The 20,005-nt window shown below is 41.9% G+C and overlaps 1 protein-coding gene across 4 annotated transcripts in view; it reads left to right on the top strand.

The window, feature by feature from the left end:
• The window catches only part of LOC310695073 (clathrin heavy chain 1-like), a 61,298-nt gene that overhangs the window by 26,781 nt on the left and 14,512 nt on the right, over positions 1-20,005 (top strand). For all 4 annotated transcript variants that reach the window (XM_083478990.1, XM_083478992.1, XM_083478989.1 and 1 more), the window contains exons 10-25: positions 1,028-1,150; positions 1,787-1,924; positions 2,139-2,303; positions 2,787-2,967; positions 4,326-4,489; positions 6,822-6,947; positions 7,228-7,370; positions 9,222-9,456; positions 11,751-11,873; positions 12,414-12,559; positions 14,679-14,862; positions 16,431-16,623; positions 17,039-17,196; positions 17,322-17,486; positions 18,301-18,408; positions 19,292-19,459. In XM_083478990.1, the coding sequence (XP_083335116.1) occupies positions 1,028-1,150; positions 1,787-1,924; positions 2,139-2,303; positions 2,787-2,967; positions 4,326-4,489; positions 6,822-6,947; positions 7,228-7,370; positions 9,222-9,456; positions 11,751-11,873; positions 12,414-12,559; positions 14,679-14,862; positions 16,431-16,623; positions 17,039-17,196; positions 17,322-17,486; positions 18,301-18,408; positions 19,292-19,459 (2,520 nt within the window). The remainder of the gene's footprint in view (positions 1-1,027; positions 1,151-1,786; positions 1,925-2,138; positions 2,304-2,786; positions 2,968-4,325; positions 4,490-6,821; positions 6,948-7,227; positions 7,371-9,221; positions 9,457-11,750; positions 11,874-12,413; positions 12,560-14,678; positions 14,863-16,430; positions 16,624-17,038; positions 17,197-17,321; positions 17,487-18,300; positions 18,409-19,291; positions 19,460-20,005) is intronic.

Here is a 20,005-nt window from a genome sequence, read left to right as displayed (position 1 = left end):
AATTTCATTTATTTAAAATGTTAAGAAACCCCACCTTTCTATTTCAGAACTCCCAGGGTGGGTTTCAGTTAAGATTAAAATAATATAACCTGTAGGACTTAGAACTGATCAAAAGACATGAAGCGCAGTGTTGTAAAAGGATAAGATTCTGTATTTGGGTGAGCCTCCCTGGGGAGTGCATTCCATGGATGAGTTTTCACAAATGAAGGTGTTTTTCCCTGGCTGTAATGTGCCTGATACCCCTAAATTTGGGGTACCTGAAAGGCAATACTCATATTTTGGACAAATACAGTGGTGCCCCACAAGACGAATGCCTCGCAAGACGGAAAACTCGCTAGACGAAAGAGTTTTCCGTTTTGGAGGTGCTTCGCAAAACGAATCTCCTATGGGCTTGCTTCGCAAGACGACAATGCCTTGCGAGTTCCTGCGGGTTTCCCCCCTTTTTCTAAGCCGCTAAGCCGCTTATCAGCTGATCCGATCAGCAGATAAGCCGCTAAAAGCCGCTAATAGCGCGAATCCGCTAATCCGTCAATGGGCTTGCTTCGCAAGACGAAAAAACCGCTAGACGAAGAGAATCACAGAACGGATTCTTTTCGTCTTGCGAGGCACCACTGTAGAAGTGGGTGATTCCAGATCCCAAACTGTATAAAGGAATAAAAGCTAGGTATTGAATGGCGTTTGGAAGAGCTTAGCAGCTACTGAAGTCATTGTGAAGTTGAAACAACAACAACAGTCCCTTTGGACTGATCCCCTGCCAACAAATGAGAAGCTGTATCTTATATCAGTTGTACATCAGTTGTACAGCAACCCAACTGTAACAGTCGAATCTGCACATTGAATAATGGGCTGATCAATTTCTTGCCCTAATGTCATATGAAGCAAGTAAAAACCTGACTTGAGATGTGAGGTTGGGTTTAGCTACGTGTAATTTGCTAAGGCCTAGTTGCTTTTGGAATATATTAGCAAAATGCAGGAATATATTGAGTTAAAGAAAAACTTACTTAATTCTTGAAATTTGACCTTTTAGGTTGGTTATACTCCAGATTGGATTTTCTTATTGAGGAGCGTTATGAGGGTCAGCCCAGATCAAGGTCTTCAGTTTGCTCAGATGTTGGTACAGGATGAAGAGCCACTAGCCAACATCAATCAGGTAAGCAATTCTGTTGCCATTCTAGAAGATAAAGCTGGAATAAAATGCCCTTCAAGTCCTAATACAGCTAAATGAATACCCATCTTGTTTAAATGTCTACAGTTTTTCTCATGGTCTTGCAGTTCTGGAAAACTAATCAATTTACCTAATTGCAAAAGTTGCTAGCTCTAGGTTTCAAAGCAGTGTAAGGAATTATCAAAAGTGTAAGGAATTATACCTTAGTAGCTATGGGCAGTGACAACTCAAATTTACATGTAAGAGATTCTGTTTCGACCAACTCCTTTTAGGCAAGAACTACAGACACAAAGAACTGGGTAAAACTGGTTTTGAAAACTACGCGATAGTTTTTCAGAAGAGAAACAAGATTAAACATACTTGATATGTGATGGGCACCTGGACATGAAGTGGAATAAATGTTTTTTTGGAAACATTGAATTCAGCTATGTTCCTACGTTGTTGTTTGGAAACGTTGGGAGCTTAAAGTCTGTATTTGGTGAATTAAAGATTTGTTTATTTTTTAGACCTACAACTAATTGGAACAATGTATTTGCATGCATAAAATAAAATAAGTTTTGTAGCACACTTAGGCAGCAGTTTACGTGTCTGATGGTCATTTGTTTGATTCCTACACTGTAGATTGTTGATGTATTCATGGAGAACAGTTTGATTCAGCAGTGTACCTCCTTTTTGTTGGATGCCTTGAAAAATAACCGTCCGGCCGAAGGCCACCTCCAGACTCGTCTGCTTGAGATGAACCTCATTCATGCTCCACAGGTAAACTCTCCTGGGTTGGATGGGTTTTGTGGTGGTGATTTTTGAAGCCTACCTTTCTCATTCCTTCTTGACTGAGGCAGTTGTTATTTTGCCAAGGACAGCTCTGTGTAACAATCTACCCATATATTTCATGTAGAACCTACAAGGGTTTTTAGAGCACTAAGTCCCCTATTCCTCTTTTTATAAATTGACTTGCACTGTTGCTAATCCCTAGGTTGCAGATGCTATCCTGGGAAACCAGATGTTCACACATTATGACCGTGCCCACATTGCCCAACTTTGTGAAAAGGCAGGCTTGTTACAGAGAGCATTGGAACACTACACTGATCTTTACGACATCAAGCGAGCTGTTGTTCATACCCATCTTTTGAACCCGGAGGTAAGATAATGTGCAGCCGAACATTAACCAGTTAGGGTTCATGCTCCCTTCTGCACTGTTCTCCTTTGTGTTCTTTGGTTAGTTGGTTGCTTCCTTTCCTACAGACTCTTCAGACCTCCCCTTTTTGCTTCTAGGCAAGCCAGGGTGGTATAATGCTTATATGCTGGGTCAGGACTGGGGAGACCCAGGTTCAAATCCTTAGTTGGCTATAAAGCTTGCTGATGACTTGGCGCTACACACTCAACCTAATGTACTCTACAGGGTGGTTGTGAGGATAAAACGAAGGGATCAAAAGAAGGCTTCTCCCCTGCCCTCCATGCCTACCTTGGCTCTCCTAAAACAACCAAAACATGATAATGGACCTCAGTGCTTTAATACACCTTTCTGCTTCCCTTAGATTGGTAGATAATTGAAACTCACGATACAGTCTCCATTCATTTCATGGTGCGAACCTGCTGAATTATTTGCTTCTTCTTTCCTTAGTGGCTTGTGAACTTCTTTGGCTCTCTGTCAGTTGAAGATTCTGTTGAGTGCCTACGTGCTATGCTGTCCGCCAACATCCGACAAAACCTACAGCTCTGTGTGCAAGTGGCGTCTAAATACCACGAGCAGCTGGGCACCCAGTCTCTTGTGGAGCTGTTTGAATCCTTTAAAAGTTACGAAGGTAAGCCTCGGAAGCAGCAAATAGTGCTCGCTCACCTTGAACTTGTTTTACCGAGGACTGCGGAATGTCAGATAATGGAGGTGGGAGGCTGTTTTTATAGAAGCACTGAAAACAACAGAATGCAAGAATGCATTTTTTTACACGTTTCTGGCCCCTGTGAGAGGGTAGCAGTGCCTAGCAATGTTGTCAAAGCCAAAACCATGGCTGAGGTTGAGGGCAAGGCACTGGAAATCTTCTACTAATGGAGAAGAGCAAAAAGTAGAATACACTGTGCAAAATAGGCATGCGTATAAGTAAATTTGTATAGTTGAGAGGTAGTAAAAGTAATACTTTACTTACCCAGCAGATTTTTTACTGTAACTATTACAGTGCAGCCTAAAGCCATGTCTACATTGGTAGTTCTAATATTAAAAGGGATGGGGCTCTATTAAGCAGTTTGCAAGCAACAAGGAGCTTACAAGTCCTGTCTTAAAAGGTAGTTTCTAATTCTTAAAATATTTGCCTGAAATAATGGCTAGCAAATCTTTTAAACAGCTTAGATTCCCAAACATGCCTACTGAATATTTAGCTAGTAGGTTTTCTAATAGATCAGTAAAGTCACATTTTTATGTATGTAGAGCAGGCCATATTGAAGATGTTGTACACTGTATCTTATACTGTGTTTTATATAATTTACCAAGGGCTAAGTTCATACTTCCCTTTCAGACTTTCCTAGAAGGCCAAACAGATAGTTTTAAGATATAGGGTAGCTTTATTTGCATTGCTGCAAAAAAGATAAAAGAGGCATTTTAAAATCATATTAGTGTGGAATGTTATGGGTAGTCTTGAACTAAATAAATATTTTAAATTCTGTATTCACAGGGTTTAGCCCTGTCTTATTGGACTGATTATCTCCCCATATTGTAATGGTCATTGGCTGCAAAGAGTTAATCCTGACCTGACTAGTGTATTAATTGATTGATTTTTTTCGCAGGATTTGTAAGAAATGGAAATTTAACCAATCATGGAAGGAGTACTATTAAAGATGCTAGAATGAGGGGAGGAAATAAGAAAACCAATACTTATTTCTAGAAGTTGCTAAAAGAATTTAATCAAGTGAATTGTTTATATGTCTGAGTTAGGAATGCAATGCTGAAAATGCTTCCTAATTTTAAAGCATGGATTAAGGCCATTTCCATTACTGGCTATTGGATCATAATTTGTTGGGCTACCGGTCCTTTGTCTTCAAACACTGGTTTTTTGAACCATGCCTTGTTGAAGCTGTTTATATTTGATGCTTGTAGAGGTGCCTTTCTTTTCTCTCTTCCCCTCCACCCCAATGTGGACACCCCCCCAACCACTTAAACCTGTCTCTCTAGGGCTGTTTTATTTCCTGGGCTCTATTGTGAACTTCAGTCAAGACCCAGATGTCCACTTTAAGTATATCCAGGCAGCTTGCAAGACTGGCCAAATCAAAGAGGTAGAAAGAATCTGCCGAGAAAGCAATTGTTACAATCCAGAACGGGTGAAGAACTTTCTGAAGGTAAAACACCCACAGTACCAAACTGAGTGGTGGTACTTTAAATGTCTGTTTAGACTTTTTTCTGTGTCACCCTTGTTTTTCAATATGCTTGTTTTATTTTAAATTGTGTTAACTTTTTATGTTTCTTTCCTGCCCTGGGAAGAAGGGTGGGATAACGACGACGACGATGATGATGATGATTTAGTCCTTAATTCTATTTTTACTGCCCTCTTGGGTTTTCTACTTTAATACCACATTGGTGATCTCTCATAATATAACCTGAGGTCATCCTATTACTGTATTTTTTGCCCTATAGGGCGCACCGCCGCCCCATAGGACGCACCTAGTGTTTTTTTTGGGGGGGGGGAATAAAGAAAAAAAAATTATTTCCCCCCCAGGTACGAGGCTGGCGCAGGGGAAGCCCAAGCTTTCCCCAGAACAGCCTGCTATCCGCAAGCCTAGGGAGCCCGGTGCGGAGTCGCGCCGGTCTCCCCAGGCTTGTGCAGAGCTGCTCGAAGCCCGGGCTGCAGGCAGCTCTGCGCAGCCCTCGGGAGCCCGGCGCAAAGCCAGGGGCTGCAGGCAGCTCTACGCAGTGCTCCGGAGCCCGGCGCGACCTCGCGCCAGGCTCCCGAGGGCTGCACAGAGCTTCCTGAAGCCTGGAGAGCGAGAGGGGTCGGTGCGCACCGACCCCTCTCGCTCTCTAGGCTTCAGCGAAAGCCTGCATTCGCCCCATAAGACGCACACACATTTCCCCTCCATTGAGTAAATTGAGTATTCGGGAGAATTCATTTCAGACAAACAAAACTAAAGGACTACTTCACACAGTGCATAGTTATCCTTTGGAATTCGCTTCCACAAGATGGCTTTAAAAGGGGATCGGGCACATTTGTGGAGGATATGGCTACTAAGCCACGATGACTCCTGTATTTACTCCAATCTAATGCTTACCTTTTTTTGGTGAAATTACGTTGCAAAAATCAAGGTGCGCATGAGATTCAATGTCTCATTTGCATTCACCAGCAAATACTTTATTTGGTTTCAAGGTTTTGAAAATTGAGGTGCGCATGAGATTCGATGGCGCATTAGACTCGAGTAAATACAGTATATCTTGCCTCCAGTCCTGAATACAGTATGCTGAGAGAACGCTAGCAGGAGAGGGCTGCTGACCTTTCTTCTTGGTTGTGAGCTCCTCACAGGCAGCTTGTTTGTTGCTGTGGGAAAACCAGATGCTGGACTAGAGGGAAATATTGTCTGAAGCGCTCTTGTGGAAAGCTCCCCACTCTCCTTTCATGAGTTGAGGAGCAAATAATATGAGCAGAGAGACCTCTGATAATCGGAAGACTGCTTTAGAACGTAGTGTGAGATGTTAGTAGAGACAAGGCTTTAGGCCTGTGATAGAACAGAGATAAGGGGACATGCATCCCAGAGTTAAGATAGGCAGAGTTCGGAGAGGGACTGAAGAGATCGATAAAAAAAGAGAGCCTACACACAATGGGTGTTGCTTACTTGTCAGGGGACTGCTATCGGAAAAGGGAAGGGAGGCAGAGAGGCCGTTGGAATACAGGGAGGCTAAGAAAATCTTGCGAAGCAGTTCCTCTTCCTGCGGTGGGGAAAGCCACACCTCTAGTGGGGCAGAGGGGAAGGGACCAGAGGATGCTGCTGTGAGCCCCAGCGCCGCACCTCGTCAGTCTGAGGGTGGGCGAAGCCACACCTCTGGGGTAAAGGAGGGGAAAGGGCTAGAGGATGCTGCAGGGAGCCTCAGAACCGCTCCTGGCCAAGTTGGCCAGGAGGGAAACATGCCTCTTGCGCAGAGGAGTAAAACGCAGAAAAGGAAGGAAATGGCTGGGGGTTACTAAGTTCTTATGTTGGGGGAGGACCCGGAAAGAACCACTCCTGGATTCTGCTAGCGATTGAGGCAGACATGAACTGATGGTTCTGCACTGTAAATAGTTTTTGCACCAAAATAAAGCCTGTAAAAGACAGGTTGGAGTCCTGCCTGGTTACTCACGAGCAACCACCACTGACATCTGACATTACTGAACTGATAGAAATGCCCTTCTGCACTGAAGAGGGCTACACCTTTCCATTCCATTGACGATAAATGCACATAGTGGCCCTTGGTAATCTATTGCAGAGGAAATGTGTAATTTCTGGAAAGAGAAGCGCAACCATGTTGTTTGCCTGTGTCACATAAGTAGTCCATGTTCCACAGTATTGAGCTGGGTTCTTTTGTAATTAACCAGGTTTCCATTCAAGTTTTTCTCTCTTAGACTTTTGTTCTTGCTTGTACTTTATTGTTGCTCTCTTTCTCATAATGGTATGTTGTTGTAATTGCTCCTCTCTGTTTGTACAGGAAGCTAAGCTCACAGACCAGCTTCCCCTGATAATCGTCTGTGACAGATTTGACTTCGTCCATGACCTGGTTCTCTATTTGTACCGTAACAACTTGCAGAAATACATTGAGATCTATGTTCAGAAGGTAATGTATCTACACATGCGGTAATTTGATTCATAACTTTTAAGATCATGCTTTTGATGTCAGTGACAGCAGATCCTTACCTTAGACATCCAGCAGAAAATGTGATCGGGAAGTAATCAGAGGATACTCAATATGAAATTTTAAGCATAGCTACAGATGGCTTTTTATTTAATGATGGTTTTGAATTGGTTGCAATCTGCAGTTTACCAATGTGTCTGTATAGCAATAGCTTGGACATTTTTTGGTGAGGCCTGAAACTAAAAATAATGACTTGTTCTAGGTAAACCCAAGTCGTATTCCAGCCGTGGTTGGAGGGCTTCTAGATGTGGATTGTTCTGAAGATGTTATCAAGAACTTGATCATGGTGGTGAGAGGCCAGTTCTCAACAGATGAACTTGTAGCTGAAGTGGAAAAAAGAAATAGGTGAGACCTGCAGACAAACTAATTTTTAAACTCCTTTATTTCTAAAACTTCTTAGATTCCAACTGCAAAGCTACTATGTGCTTGTAAAAAACCACTGTGTCAAAATACTTCAAAAAACTACTTTAAGTCAGTACCCTTATTAGACCAACTTTTTTCTCTGGGTCACACTTTCAGAATAAAAATTTGCTGCTGCCATACCATTTTTTTAATGGATAAGAAATACATTGGAAAACAAAAAGAAACAGCTCCTGATTTATAGCACAGAACACAACTACTTTATGATGTGATCATGGGCCATCAAGAATATACAAAACCATGCAGCTACATAAGAACACAAATCATTCCCAAAATACAAACAAGCCTCTTTCCTTTGTACCTTAAGTATGCATACAAACTCAATGAGAGGTGCTTTAGCTGGGAAATCTCATTATATTAGGTTTACTTTTTTATGATTTCCAGTTTTATACATTTCAATAATTTTACAATCATTTTAACATTTCAAAACTCGAGTTCCTTCCCCCTCTTTCTGCGGTTCCTTAAATTTATTTTTTTATATTTTCTGCATATTCCAAATTTATCTACTTCAAATATATATACTCTTATAAAACTGCAGGTTATTACAATAGTCATGCCAGTGTTCTTATCTGTTTACAGTTTATTTGTAAATATGCAATAAAACATTTCCATTCTTTTATAAAAAGTTCGTTGTCTTGATTTCTTATTTTTCCAGTAAGCTCCGCCATTTCTGCATATTCCATACGTTTTTGTATCCATTCTTCTTTCGCTGGGGCTACTACTTCTTTCCGTTTTTGGACAAATAGCATTCTTGCCACCGTAGTTGCATACATGAATAAATTTCTATACAGTTTGGGTAGTTTTGTCCCTATAATTCCCAAAAGAAAGGCTTCTGTTTTTGTTTTTGTTTTTTTAACAAATGTTCTTTTAAACATCTTTTTCAATTCATTACATATCATTTCCGAGTAAGCTTTAACCTTACTACGATATTAAGTTTAATTTGAGACAAACAAACTCTCATCTCCTCATCTACAGAAAGAAACCTTTCCCTGATCTGTTCTTGATACTATACTATACTATACTATACTATACTATACTATACTATACTATACTGAAATGTTGAAATTTTTCTTTGCTCGCCCCTGAACCACACTTGCCATTCTCTTCTGCCAAACCAGTGTGCCACACCCTTTAAGAAGCACTGGTCTCAATGGTAAACAGCAGTGAGGGTGGAAGAAAAATGGCTGATGGTGAAGCCATCTGGTCCCAGTCCCAAGATGGAATAGGGGAAGAAATAGTAGACATTCGAGTGAGGCTATTCAGGTGCTATGCACGTATTGGGTTTTGCCAAGGCTCGTCGGGAAAAATAATATTGAAAAATGACTGATTTTGCCATCTCCGGAAATGGAAGATGTGGCTGTTACGCAGATTTGTCTCTATCCTTAGGCAAGGGTTCCTTGGTAGATGGAGAACAGGCCTTAAAGAAGATAGGCAGTCCTTTATATTAGCAAAGGTGGAAATTTTAGGTGATGCGCAAGGCAAAAACTCAATAGAAGCCAAACTGACCAGCTTTACTTAGGAGTTGGAAGAAATGCTTCCTCATAGAATCAAGTTCCACCATTAGTTTAAAATCCTCTTCCTCTCACTTCAGAATGGTTACATTTCGTATTCTTTGGTTAGCTCCTTAGCAGGGGTCTTCCGTCCTCTTTATGATAAGCGCAGAAGGGGGCGGGAAGGGAGAGAGAGAAGAAAGTTGATTCTGTGATGCAGTTTAAAGGCGGGTCTTTGCTGGTTGCTAGTAGCATAGAAAAATAATGAATTGCATTCTTATTTAAGGCTTAAGCTGCTGCTGCCCTGGCTCGAGTCTCGAATTCATGAAGGCTGCGAAGAACCGGCAACACACAATGCACTGGCTAAAATCTATATTGACAGCAACAACAACCCAGAACGCTTTCTGCGGGAGAACCCCTTTTACGACAGCCGTGTTGTGGGCAAATACTGTGAAAAGAGGGACCCCCACTTGGCATGTGTTGCTTATGAGAGGGGACAGTGTGACCTTGAACTCATAAAGGTATTTTAGTGTTTTCTTGCTGTAGCTTACCTATATTGTGCTCTCTCTCCTCCTCTGTCCCCACCCCCAATTGTACCATGTAAGTGGATTTGATTATATCATGCATATGGAATTGCAGCGAAGAGTGGTTAAGAAATCTGTCAAGTCTAATTCTTATTTTCTCATAGTTATGAACATTCAAAGGTTGCCATCTTCTGGTGCACAAGCCGTGATTGTGTATGCAAAGCAGCTTCTCTTAGCTGGTGGCTTTCAAATTGTATATTTTGGGTAACCTATTAATCCTCAATGAGAAGATAAGCAATAGTAGATGAGCCACCTGTTAGTTCAGATATCTTCCCTTCCCCAGTCAGTTTTGAAACAAATTTCCTGGAAGGCTTGTTTGCTCACCGCAGCTAGCCTTTCCATATGGCAGGTGTGCAGAACCTTTTGTTCTCCAGATGTTGCTAAAATACAACACCCATCAGCTACAAGCACAGGAAGTGGCATGGGGTGATGGGAGTTGTAGTTCAGCAAATATCTGGAGGTCCAAAGGACACCTGCCCTATGGCAGCAAGGAAACATTGGGTGTATTCAAAGGAATGCTCTCAGTTTGAATGGTGAGATGCTAATATAGACCTATGTTAGCTTTCTCCAACCCAGTGCTCTGCAGGCCCAACCAATGTAGCTGTTTTGGGGCTGATGGGAGTTGTACTCCAAACATCTGGAGGGCAGCATGTTGGGAAACTGCCTTATATGAACAGTATGTTTGTCCTTGAGTGGTACCCACAATCTTCCGCAGTGCACAGTTGCTCCCTTGCAGATATGCAGAGGTTCCTTCGCAGGTAGTTCAGTGAAGCATTAGAGAATCCTTTCTCCAAATTTATAAAACACTCTGGTGAATGCAAACAGCTGCTTCATGTGGTGCATAAAAGGTACAGGCAACTTCCTCACTACAAGGCTGGGTTACAAATGCACATTGTGTTTCTCTGATGAACTGACCCTTTAACACAGAGCTTTCCATGTTGGCGACACACTTTTTAGACATGTTGGTGACACACTTTTTAGACACGCATCATTTCGCGACACAGCAATTCAGTTTTACTAGCAAACTGGAGGTTAAACTAACCCCTTTCCAGCCCCGGGAGGAGCGTTTGCGTGACACACCTTCACACTGCAGCCGACACACTAATGTCGCAACATACAGTTTGGAAAGCTCTGCAAGTTTAACATATATTAGCAAGTGTGCACAGATTTACTAAGGTATGCATACTTCAGGCATAGAGCTAATCTCGGTACTAGTTGTGTTACAGTAAGAGGGGTAAAGACTGGCATCTACTGGAGTTCATACCATGGACACATTATAAGGCACTCTCCCTATTACTGAAATAAATATACAGTGGTACCTCGGGTTACATTTAGCTCGGGAAACTTTTAATGTTTAATAGGTTATTGTATTTTAGTGTTTTGTTGGAAGCCGCCCAGAGTGGCTGGGGAAACCCAGCCAGATGGGCGGGATATAAATAATAAATTATTATTATTATTATTACATATGCTTCAGGTTACAGATGCTTCAGGTTACAGACTCCGCTAACCCAGAAATAGTACCTCGGGTTAAGAACTTTGCTTCAGGATGAGAACAGAAATCGTGCTCTGGGGGTGCAGTGGCAGCAGGAGGCCCCATTAGCTAAAGTGGTGCTTCGGGTTAAGAACAGTTTCAGGTTAAGAATGGACCTCCAGAACCAATTAAGTACTTAACCCGAGGTACCACTGTAGTTCAAGATAAGCTTTTAGTGATAAAATGGAATGTGATGAGGAAGTTGAGATAAAGTTATGGCTCACAGCTGATTAGCCAATGGGACACTGTCTCAAAATAAAATCTAACTTTTGTACTGACTACTAAACTGACATTCTGTGGATGCTTTTGCAGCCATATTTGTTGGCATTCAACTTAATGCAGCTCCTTCAGGATGGTTTATTGAGTTGAACGAGATGGAGTGTGTTATTGAAAGGACACTCAACATTTGCACTTCATCCAGCTGCTTCCTTGTTCTGTCTTGCAATCAGATCTCTGGAGCCTCTCGATCTGTGCTTGGTGAATCTCTTCTCAGTAAAGGCTGTGTGTCCATGAGTTTTCTGAAAAGGAAAGCCAGCTTCGAAAAGCAAGGTGCCACAGAATTGGAAGCGTTGCAAATTAAATGGAATTACAGCCTAATTACGGCTTCCAGTGAATCTGGAAATAGCTGCCTAGAAATAGCTGCTTTTAGTCCAAATATATACTCCATGCGTTTATTGTCCTTTTCCTTCGTTTCTTTCAGGTCTGCAATGAGAACTCCTTGTTCAAGAGCGAAGCTCGCTATCTGGTGCGCAGGAAAGATCCAGAACTGTGGGTAAACGTTCTGGAGGAAAACAATCCATTCAGGAGGCCGCTCATTGATCAGGTATAGCAAGTAGAGTGAATTTGTACAAAATAGGTAGAATGTAGTGGTTGGTGACTGAGCAAGAAGAGAAACGTCATCTGTTCTTCAGCATTGTGCTCTGAAAAGGGTAGCAGTTGCCAGAGATCTTATGTAGTCCCTCATTTCCCATAGTTCTCCTCTAAATGAGATCAGCCTTGCCCCTCTAATTCTCTATGCCTGCTTGCCCGCCTGCTTGCTCCATAAGAGTATCATTTGTTTTTCCCTTGTTTCTCTGCCTATGATTTTTTTCTCTCCAAACACCCGTAAACCCTTCCGTGCTGAACTCTTATTTTCTGGTGGGGAAGGCTGCTTGTGATTCTGTGTTAGATACATGCCAAGCAAGCCAAATAGTTTGATGCTTATACTTCTTCCAGACCCATCTATTTCCTTCATAAACTAAACTTTGTTCCTTGAAAGTTAAATGCACTCCTGCTCTCCTTTCCTGACTGGCTTCCTAAAACTACGCTACTAGTATGCTCTCTTCATGGCAGACATTTGTTTTTGTTTTTTTAAAACATTCAGGTTGTCCAAACCGCATTGTCAGAAACGCAGGATCCAGAGGAGGTTTCTGTGACTGTCAAAGCTTTCATGACAGCCGACTTGCCCAATGAGCTCATTGAGCTACTGGAAAAGATTGTTTTGGATAACTCTGTCTTCAGTGAGCACAGGTAGGAAAGGGAAGGCCCTCCCTCCCCACTACACTAAATATGCATGGAAATGAGTGTTATGAGTGCTAGGCTTCGTAGTGTAAGGTTTGCTCTAAAATGGGTATACTATATATAGCAGAAGTAGTAGACCAGTCACTGCAAGCCTACTTGTCCGCCCCCCACAGCAGTTTCAGATGGGACCCTTCCCAGTACAGTCATACCTCAGGTTACAGACACTTCAGGTTGCACTTTTTCAGGTTATGGACACACCAAAACCCGGAAGTACTGGAACGGGTTACTTCCAGGTTTGGTGGTTGCGCAGAAGCGCTAAATCACTTTGCGCATGTGCAGAAGTGCTGAATTGCAGCCCGCACGTGCGCAGGCGCTGCGCTGCGGGTTGTGAACTTGCCTCCCGCACAGATCACGTTCACAACCCGAGCGTCCACTGCATTTAGCTGTGGCAGCACAATCCTTTTTTTTTTATTATCTCAGCCGTTGCCCCATCCTCCTTACCCTTTGCTTCAAGATGTTTCATGAGGCTTTTCTTATGATTGAGAATGGAACTTAGCTGTGTTGGTCTGCTTGGCGTTATCATTTGGAACTGCAAGGGAAGTCAGCTGTGTTGAGGGCTGTTGTCTCCGGGGCCCTGAAATGGGAGACCCCAAAGACTTTTTCCTTTGGGGTCAAGCAGAATGCAGCACTGGAAAAGGCATTTCCCCTCTTCTCCAGTGCACCTAGCGACATAAACCAGCTGGTATATGCACACTTAATCTTCTGGCATAACACAGCAAGAAGAGTGAGACATCGTAGATCTAATCTACTATTTATTTACACACTATCTACAAACAAAGGCATAATGGCATCTGTTCTCTCCAGCTCCGATAGAACAAACAAAAATAAAAGCGAAAGTACAGTGTAAAAGTACCCACAGTGGAAGAGATAAAACTTCTTCCTTTCCCAGAGTTGTCCCAGACAGGCATGTGATTTACAACAATCTCATCTGCAGCATCAGAGGAGTGAAATTGCTAACAGTTTCCTTGTAGATAGAGGCAACAGTGGTGCATAGTTTGCTGCAGAGACGTTTGGACTGTGAATTATAATAGCAATAAATAATGAGTGAAGAAATTATTATTATTATTATTATTATTATTATTATTATTATTATTATTATTAGCTGCCCATCTGACTGATTTGCCCCAGCCACTCTTGGTGGCTTTCAGCAGATTAAACCATCAGACAGAGTAAAACATCAGTCCTTAAAAACTTCCCTAAACAGGGCTGCCTTCAGGTGTTGTCTAACAGTCTGATAGTTGTTTATTTCCTTGACATCTGATGGGAGGGCATTCCACAGGCCGGGTGCCACTACTGAGAAGGTCCTCTGCCTGGTTCCCTCTCACCTCACTTCTCACAGTGAGGGAGCCGCCAGAAGGCCCTCGGAGCTGGATCTCAGGGTCCGGGCTGGATGCTGCGGGCGGAGACACTCCTTCAGGTATACAGGGCATCCTGAAACAAGCATCTTGTTTCAGCTGCTCAGCAAATTTATACTGAGTATCAATTGTTTTGTGAATCAGCATGTGAAATTGAGTATATGGCAGCTTTTCAAAACATGAGTTTGGTATGAATTTTAAATTTGGGAGTCTCTATTCTCTGTAGGCTTGGGAAGGTAGCACAGATGAATCGAGTGCTGCTTACAATAAATACAATAAATAAACCAATTACTTATTAAAGAGACAAAGAGCCAATAAAATATTAATGGATTTGTTAAGTTAAATATTAATGAATTCTTACTGAGCTTTTGGCCCTCTGCCACACTCGCTTTCACACTTGGCCTCCCTGTACAAGGAGAAATGTACCAATGTGGCTCTTGTGCTGAAAATGGCTAGCCACCCCAGTTATATAGTGTGACAGGCCACAACCCTGCTCATGTTTCTATTACGTTGTGAAGTTGCATTGACTTCAGCTGCTAGAAGCTAGTTTTGGTTTCAAGTTAATTAATGCTCACTTTTAAATCTGGTTACTGTTGCCCACACAAAGTTGTCTTTTATTCCTGCGTAACTCCTAAAATGCTCTTACGCAAATTCAGCAGGGAAGCCTGCTAGTTGAATTTACTTCTTGACTCTTTCGTTCTTTGCCCTTAAAGGAATCTTCAGAATCTCCTAATACTGACGGCCATTAAAGCAGACCGAACACGCGTGATGGAGTATATAAACCGCCTAGACAACTATGATGCCCCAGATATTGCAAATATTGCTATTAGCAATGAGCTGTACGAAGAAGCTTTTGCCATCTTTCGGAAATTTGATGTGAATACTTCTGCAATTCAGGTGAGGCTCAGTATAGATCAACAGCTAGTGTGTTTTGCAGAGATCTCCCTTGACCTACAAAATAAAATATTGTAATGGTTATGCATGAAACATCAGCAAAAATGTAGCACACTTGGATGTTTATATCAGGCATAGGCAAACTCGGCCCTCCAGATGTTTTGGGACTACAACTCCCATCATCCCTAACAGGACTAGTGGTCGGGGGTGATAGGAATTGTAGTCCCAAAACAGCTGGAGGGCCGAGTTTGCCTATGCCTGGTTTCTATACATGAAGAGCAAGAAGGGAGTCTTAACTTCAAGGATGAGTGACAGTGGCTGTTTCCTTGGTTGTATTGGGTAGATTTATATAAACCTGTTCAGTGATGTCCAAGGCTTTGCCAGAAACTGTCATCACCTACATGAGCTGCTGAACTTTTTTTTTTCTTCCTCAAGATGGCAAGCTTTCTATTTGCCCGGTAAATCCACTAGACATATACCAATATATGCAGCACTGGATGAATGGGGAGAGGTTGTGCCCATATAATGCAACAGTCTATGGAACACTGCTTTATACAGTGGTACCTCTGGATACGAATTTAATTTGTTCCGGGGGTCCATTCTTACCCTGAAACATTTGCATCCAGAGGTGCCTGTTCTGCGCATGCGCGGGCGGCGGAAACCTTTCCGTTACTTCTGGGTTTGGCGTGTGCGTAGCCCGAAGCATTCGTATCCAGAGGTGTTCGTAACTAGAGATACCACTGTATATAAAATCTGAACCCTCGCTATATGAACACTGCTTCATGTATAAATTGTCAGATTCAGTGATTTGTTTTAAAGGATTATGTTACTTTGTGCATTTTATTTGTTTACACAAGCCACAGGGTGGTTTTCTTTTCTTTTTTTATAAAATATTTATTGAAGATTTTAAAGAATTCAAACAAAACAATACAACAAACAAAAAACAAAAAAGAAGCATAAAAACATACAAAAATACAGGTATAAAAATACATTAAAAAGCACAAAAAAGAAAATAGTTCATTTTCTTAAATATCATTTTCATAACCTCTTTCATGACTCCCTCGCGTCTCCCTTTTCTGTGTTCCTAATTACAAAATCACATTCCGCAATATTTCACCTTCTCTTAAAAATTGTTTTAAATCGTATATTTCAACAATTATGTCTCCAATTTTGCCTCTTGTTATCAAATATTTAAATACTTAAACTTGACATAATATTATTCAAATTTCATCTTTGTTCTTATACTTCAATTATTTTCATATTCCTTTCCACTCATTTACTAATGCCATGTTGTTTTTATATCCTGCATCATTTTATCATTCATAGAGTTTACAGTGCTTTTGCAAATAGTCCTTGAAAAGCCACAGGGTGGTTTTCATCAGCGTAAAGGACAATGTATAAACCATTAAATAAACAAAATATTCTAGTGATATTCTAAGGTGGTTTGGGCTTTGTACCTTTTTCTAGACTTGAATCATTCTTCTTTTTCTTTTTCTTTCTCCCCCACCCCAAATTCTCTGTGGTGCCCACTGGACATTTATTGAGACTTTCATTTTGGAAACCTCTCCTAGGTGTTGATAGAACACATTGGCAACTTGGATCGTGCTTATGAATTTGCCGAGAGATGTAATGAACCAGCAGTTTGGAGCCAGCTGGCTAGAGCACAGCTTCAAAAGGACTTGGTGAAGGAAGCTATAGATTCTTACATAAAGGCTGACGATCCTTCTGCCTACATGGAAGTTGTCCAGGCAGCCAACAAAAATGGTAAGCTCAAATGGTTCTTTTCACTTAGCAGGACATGGTAATTTTAATCCTTGCTCGATTAGCGGAAATCCTTTGGGAAGACCATCATTTGACAAAGCTGGATTGTATAAAACATCCCCATGCCAGATCTCTTCAGTATGTACCTCTAATTCTGAAAGGGTTGCATGGTAATAAATAGAAATATGTTAAGTTTGTTTAAAAACACTGCCCAAAGGTACTTCAGATAAATGAATTACTAGAATATCCATCCTGTTTAGGATCGGTATTTCAGTACAATATACATAAAATCTATTTGTAATTCTGAGAGGTGGAGCATATTGTTGCTTCTTTACAAGTGTAGGGAACAAAAACTAAACTAAATTCAAGGGAACTAATTTATCTTTATCCTCTTCTCTCCCCTCGCCTGCTTGTTAAGATAACTGGGAGGATCTGGTTAAATTTTTACAAATGGCTAGGAAAAAGGCAAGGGAATCTTACGTCGAGACTGAACTTATATTTGCCTTGGCAAAAACTAATAGGCTCTCGGAGCTAGAAGAGTTTGTCAGCGGCCCAAACAACGCTCACATACAGCAGGTACGTTTTCTACTTAAATGCTAGCACTTCCAGCTAAACTAACTTCTGACCTGGATCTTGAAATACGCCAGCTCCAGCTTTTGTGCCCCAGCATTCCTTCACTGTCACAAACTCTTCCTCTTTAGGTTGGCGATCGCTGTTATGAGGAGGGCATGTACGATGCGGCCAAACTTCTCTACAACAATGTGTCTAACTTTGCTCGCCTGGCATCTACACTGGTTCATCTTGGGGAGTACCAGGCAGCTGTTGATAGTGGCCGCAAAGCCAACAGCACCAGGACGTGGAAGGAGGTAACTCGTTTTGTGCTGCAAGGGAAGGTATTAAGACTAGCAGTTAAAGATCTCGCCACAAACTAATGGCTGCTGTTAAAAAACAACCAACCACCCCAGTGCAAAAGGCAATACCTTTTTTAGAGAATCCATTGCATCTTCTGTTCTGAACTGCAGGACCAAAGGTAGGGCTTGTGGGAGTGGTTGGGTGCAGGGATACCAAAGAAGGATGCTAAGAACATCAGAATGGTCTGTTCTAGTGCTTTATTAAAGAAGGTGTGGATTTACAGCAAAACAGCCTGCCAGTTCTCCAAGCCTTTGCAGATGCAGGGCGGACACCCCAGCAAGAAGATGGCTTGTCCGCGCCCAGGCCAGCGTGCATACAATCTTTATACACAAAGCAGCATATGTCACTTTGTCTAGGACCTCCCAACACTTCACCTGCCCAGATGAGAACATAGGTGGCAAATACCCAGGTCTTACAGATAGCTCCCCTTTCTGGGCTCTCAGCCCTGAGCCCAAGGATAAGGATAACATCCAAGGGAGCCAGTTAGCTTATATCAAAGCAAGTGAATAAACATATATGAGCTCATTTCTACAACCACTACCAATTAATTGTGGGGTTATCTTGACTACCAAGATGGTACTAGCAAAGCTTCTGGAACAGTCCACATGAGGGTCAACACAACCTTCATACCTACTTTATGGAAAATATTTCAGATCAATGTCCATGTGGGGGACTGGCTCAAATCCTGATCTAAGGGATATAAGGTATTTGGGCAAGTTGACTTGTAACACAGTTTGCTAACAGCATTTTTTTGTTTCCCACTTGCAGGTGTGCTTTGCGTGTGTGGATGGAAAGGAGTTCCGGCTTGCTCAGATTTGTGGCTTACACATAGTAATCCATGCTGATGAACTTGAAGAGCTGATCAGCTATTATCAGGTGGGATTCCTTTAACTGTTTTGAAAGTGTAAAATGCCCCTGGCTGCTTGTTTGCAGCAGTGCTATTATAGTATTTAAAACCCGATTCCCCACCTTTCCTCCAACAAGCTTAAGACAGCTAACGCAAGCTAAAAGATCCATAGTATTTATGGCTTAAGTTAATGTTAATTGATACCCAGTATGGACAGGGCTAAAGCCAGGTGTACATCTCTAGAAAACTGTAGCTGGAGGAATTAATGTTATGCCACAAGTTTTCTTTGCTTCAGTAGAATATTCTACACATTCATTAGGAGGCTAGAGAACCACTTCAAATGGCTGTGCAGATGCAGCAAGGTGTGTCGTCAGTGTGTCATAGTCTAAATGTTGGGCCTTCTAGTTCCCAGCTGCTGATTCATACTAAATGGCCCACATACCTTATCCTTCACTTATGAACAAGCTACTACAATGGTACCTCGGTTTTCGAACGTAATCCGTTCTGGAAGACAGTTCGGCTTCCAATACATTTGAAAAGCAAGGCGCAAAGGGCCTTGCAGAGGCGACCTGCAATTTCAGTGGAGAAAATTGGGGGGGGGGAACGCAGCGGAAGCCGTTCTACTTCCGAGGTGTGTTCAAAAATGGAAGCATTTCCTGCTTGGTTTTTGGCGTTTGAAAACCGAAACGTTCTGCTTCTGAGACACTTGAAAACCGAGGTACTACTGACTTTGAATGTTGCCTAAAGGTGTTGAGAACATCCTATACCTAAGTTAAACAGTCTCTTCTGCAATCTTTTTTAATACATTCCGTCTTCAGGCATTATCACTGGTTTTAAAATTGCAAGGCTTTTTCATTTTTCTTTGCAAGTGAGATATATGCTTCTTAAACATGCTGTGGTTTTTAATCCTAGGATCGCGGATACTTTGAAGAGCTGATTGCCCTCTTAGAAGCTGCTCTGGGCCTTGAGCGTGCCCACATGGGGATGTTCACTGAACTTGCCATCTTGTACTCTAAATACAAACCTCAGAAGATGAGAGAGCACCTGGAATTGTTTTGGTCCAGAGTCAACATTCCCAAGGTATTTGACAATATACCTGCAGTTGAGTCAATCATGTAACACAAATTATTTAAAAGTTGTTTTTTTTAAAAATGCCTGCTTTCCTAGCAACAAAAATGCATGTCAATTCAAATAAAATAAAAACCATAGTGGACACAGAAAAAAAAAGTCATAGGACAAGGGTAATATCCAAAGATATTCCAGTTTTTACTGTGGAAAGCTGGGAGTGAGGTGGCCAGGTGAATATTGAGGGCGAGAGGAGTGGGCAGTTCCTGGGGGAAATGGAGAAAAGATCCTGACCTGTTTAATTACCCACCTTCTGATTTCCACAAGCAGGACAATGCAGAACGTGGCACCCAGTGGTGGAATACTGGGCAAGTTCATGGGGATAGCTGTAGTTCTTCAGCTATCTTGGCCTCAGGCTATTTAAGGCTTGTACTGTCAAAGATTGCATACTTTAATTGGGCCCCGAATTAAACAGAGCGAGTGGCCTGAATTCTTGTCTTGGCTCTACTTAAACTATTGCTTTGGCTACTGCCTGATTTGTACCTTTCCTTTCCTCTCCCC

This window comes from Podarcis liolepis (genome assembly GCF_965112155.1).
Source record: "Podarcis liolepis genome assembly, chromosome: 15".
Taxonomy (NCBI): domain Eukaryota; kingdom Metazoa; phylum Chordata; class Lepidosauria; order Squamata; family Lacertidae; genus Podarcis; species Podarcis liolepis.
The sequence above is the reverse complement of the archived record's forward strand: the minus strand, read 5'-3'. Positions and strand labels throughout refer to the sequence as shown.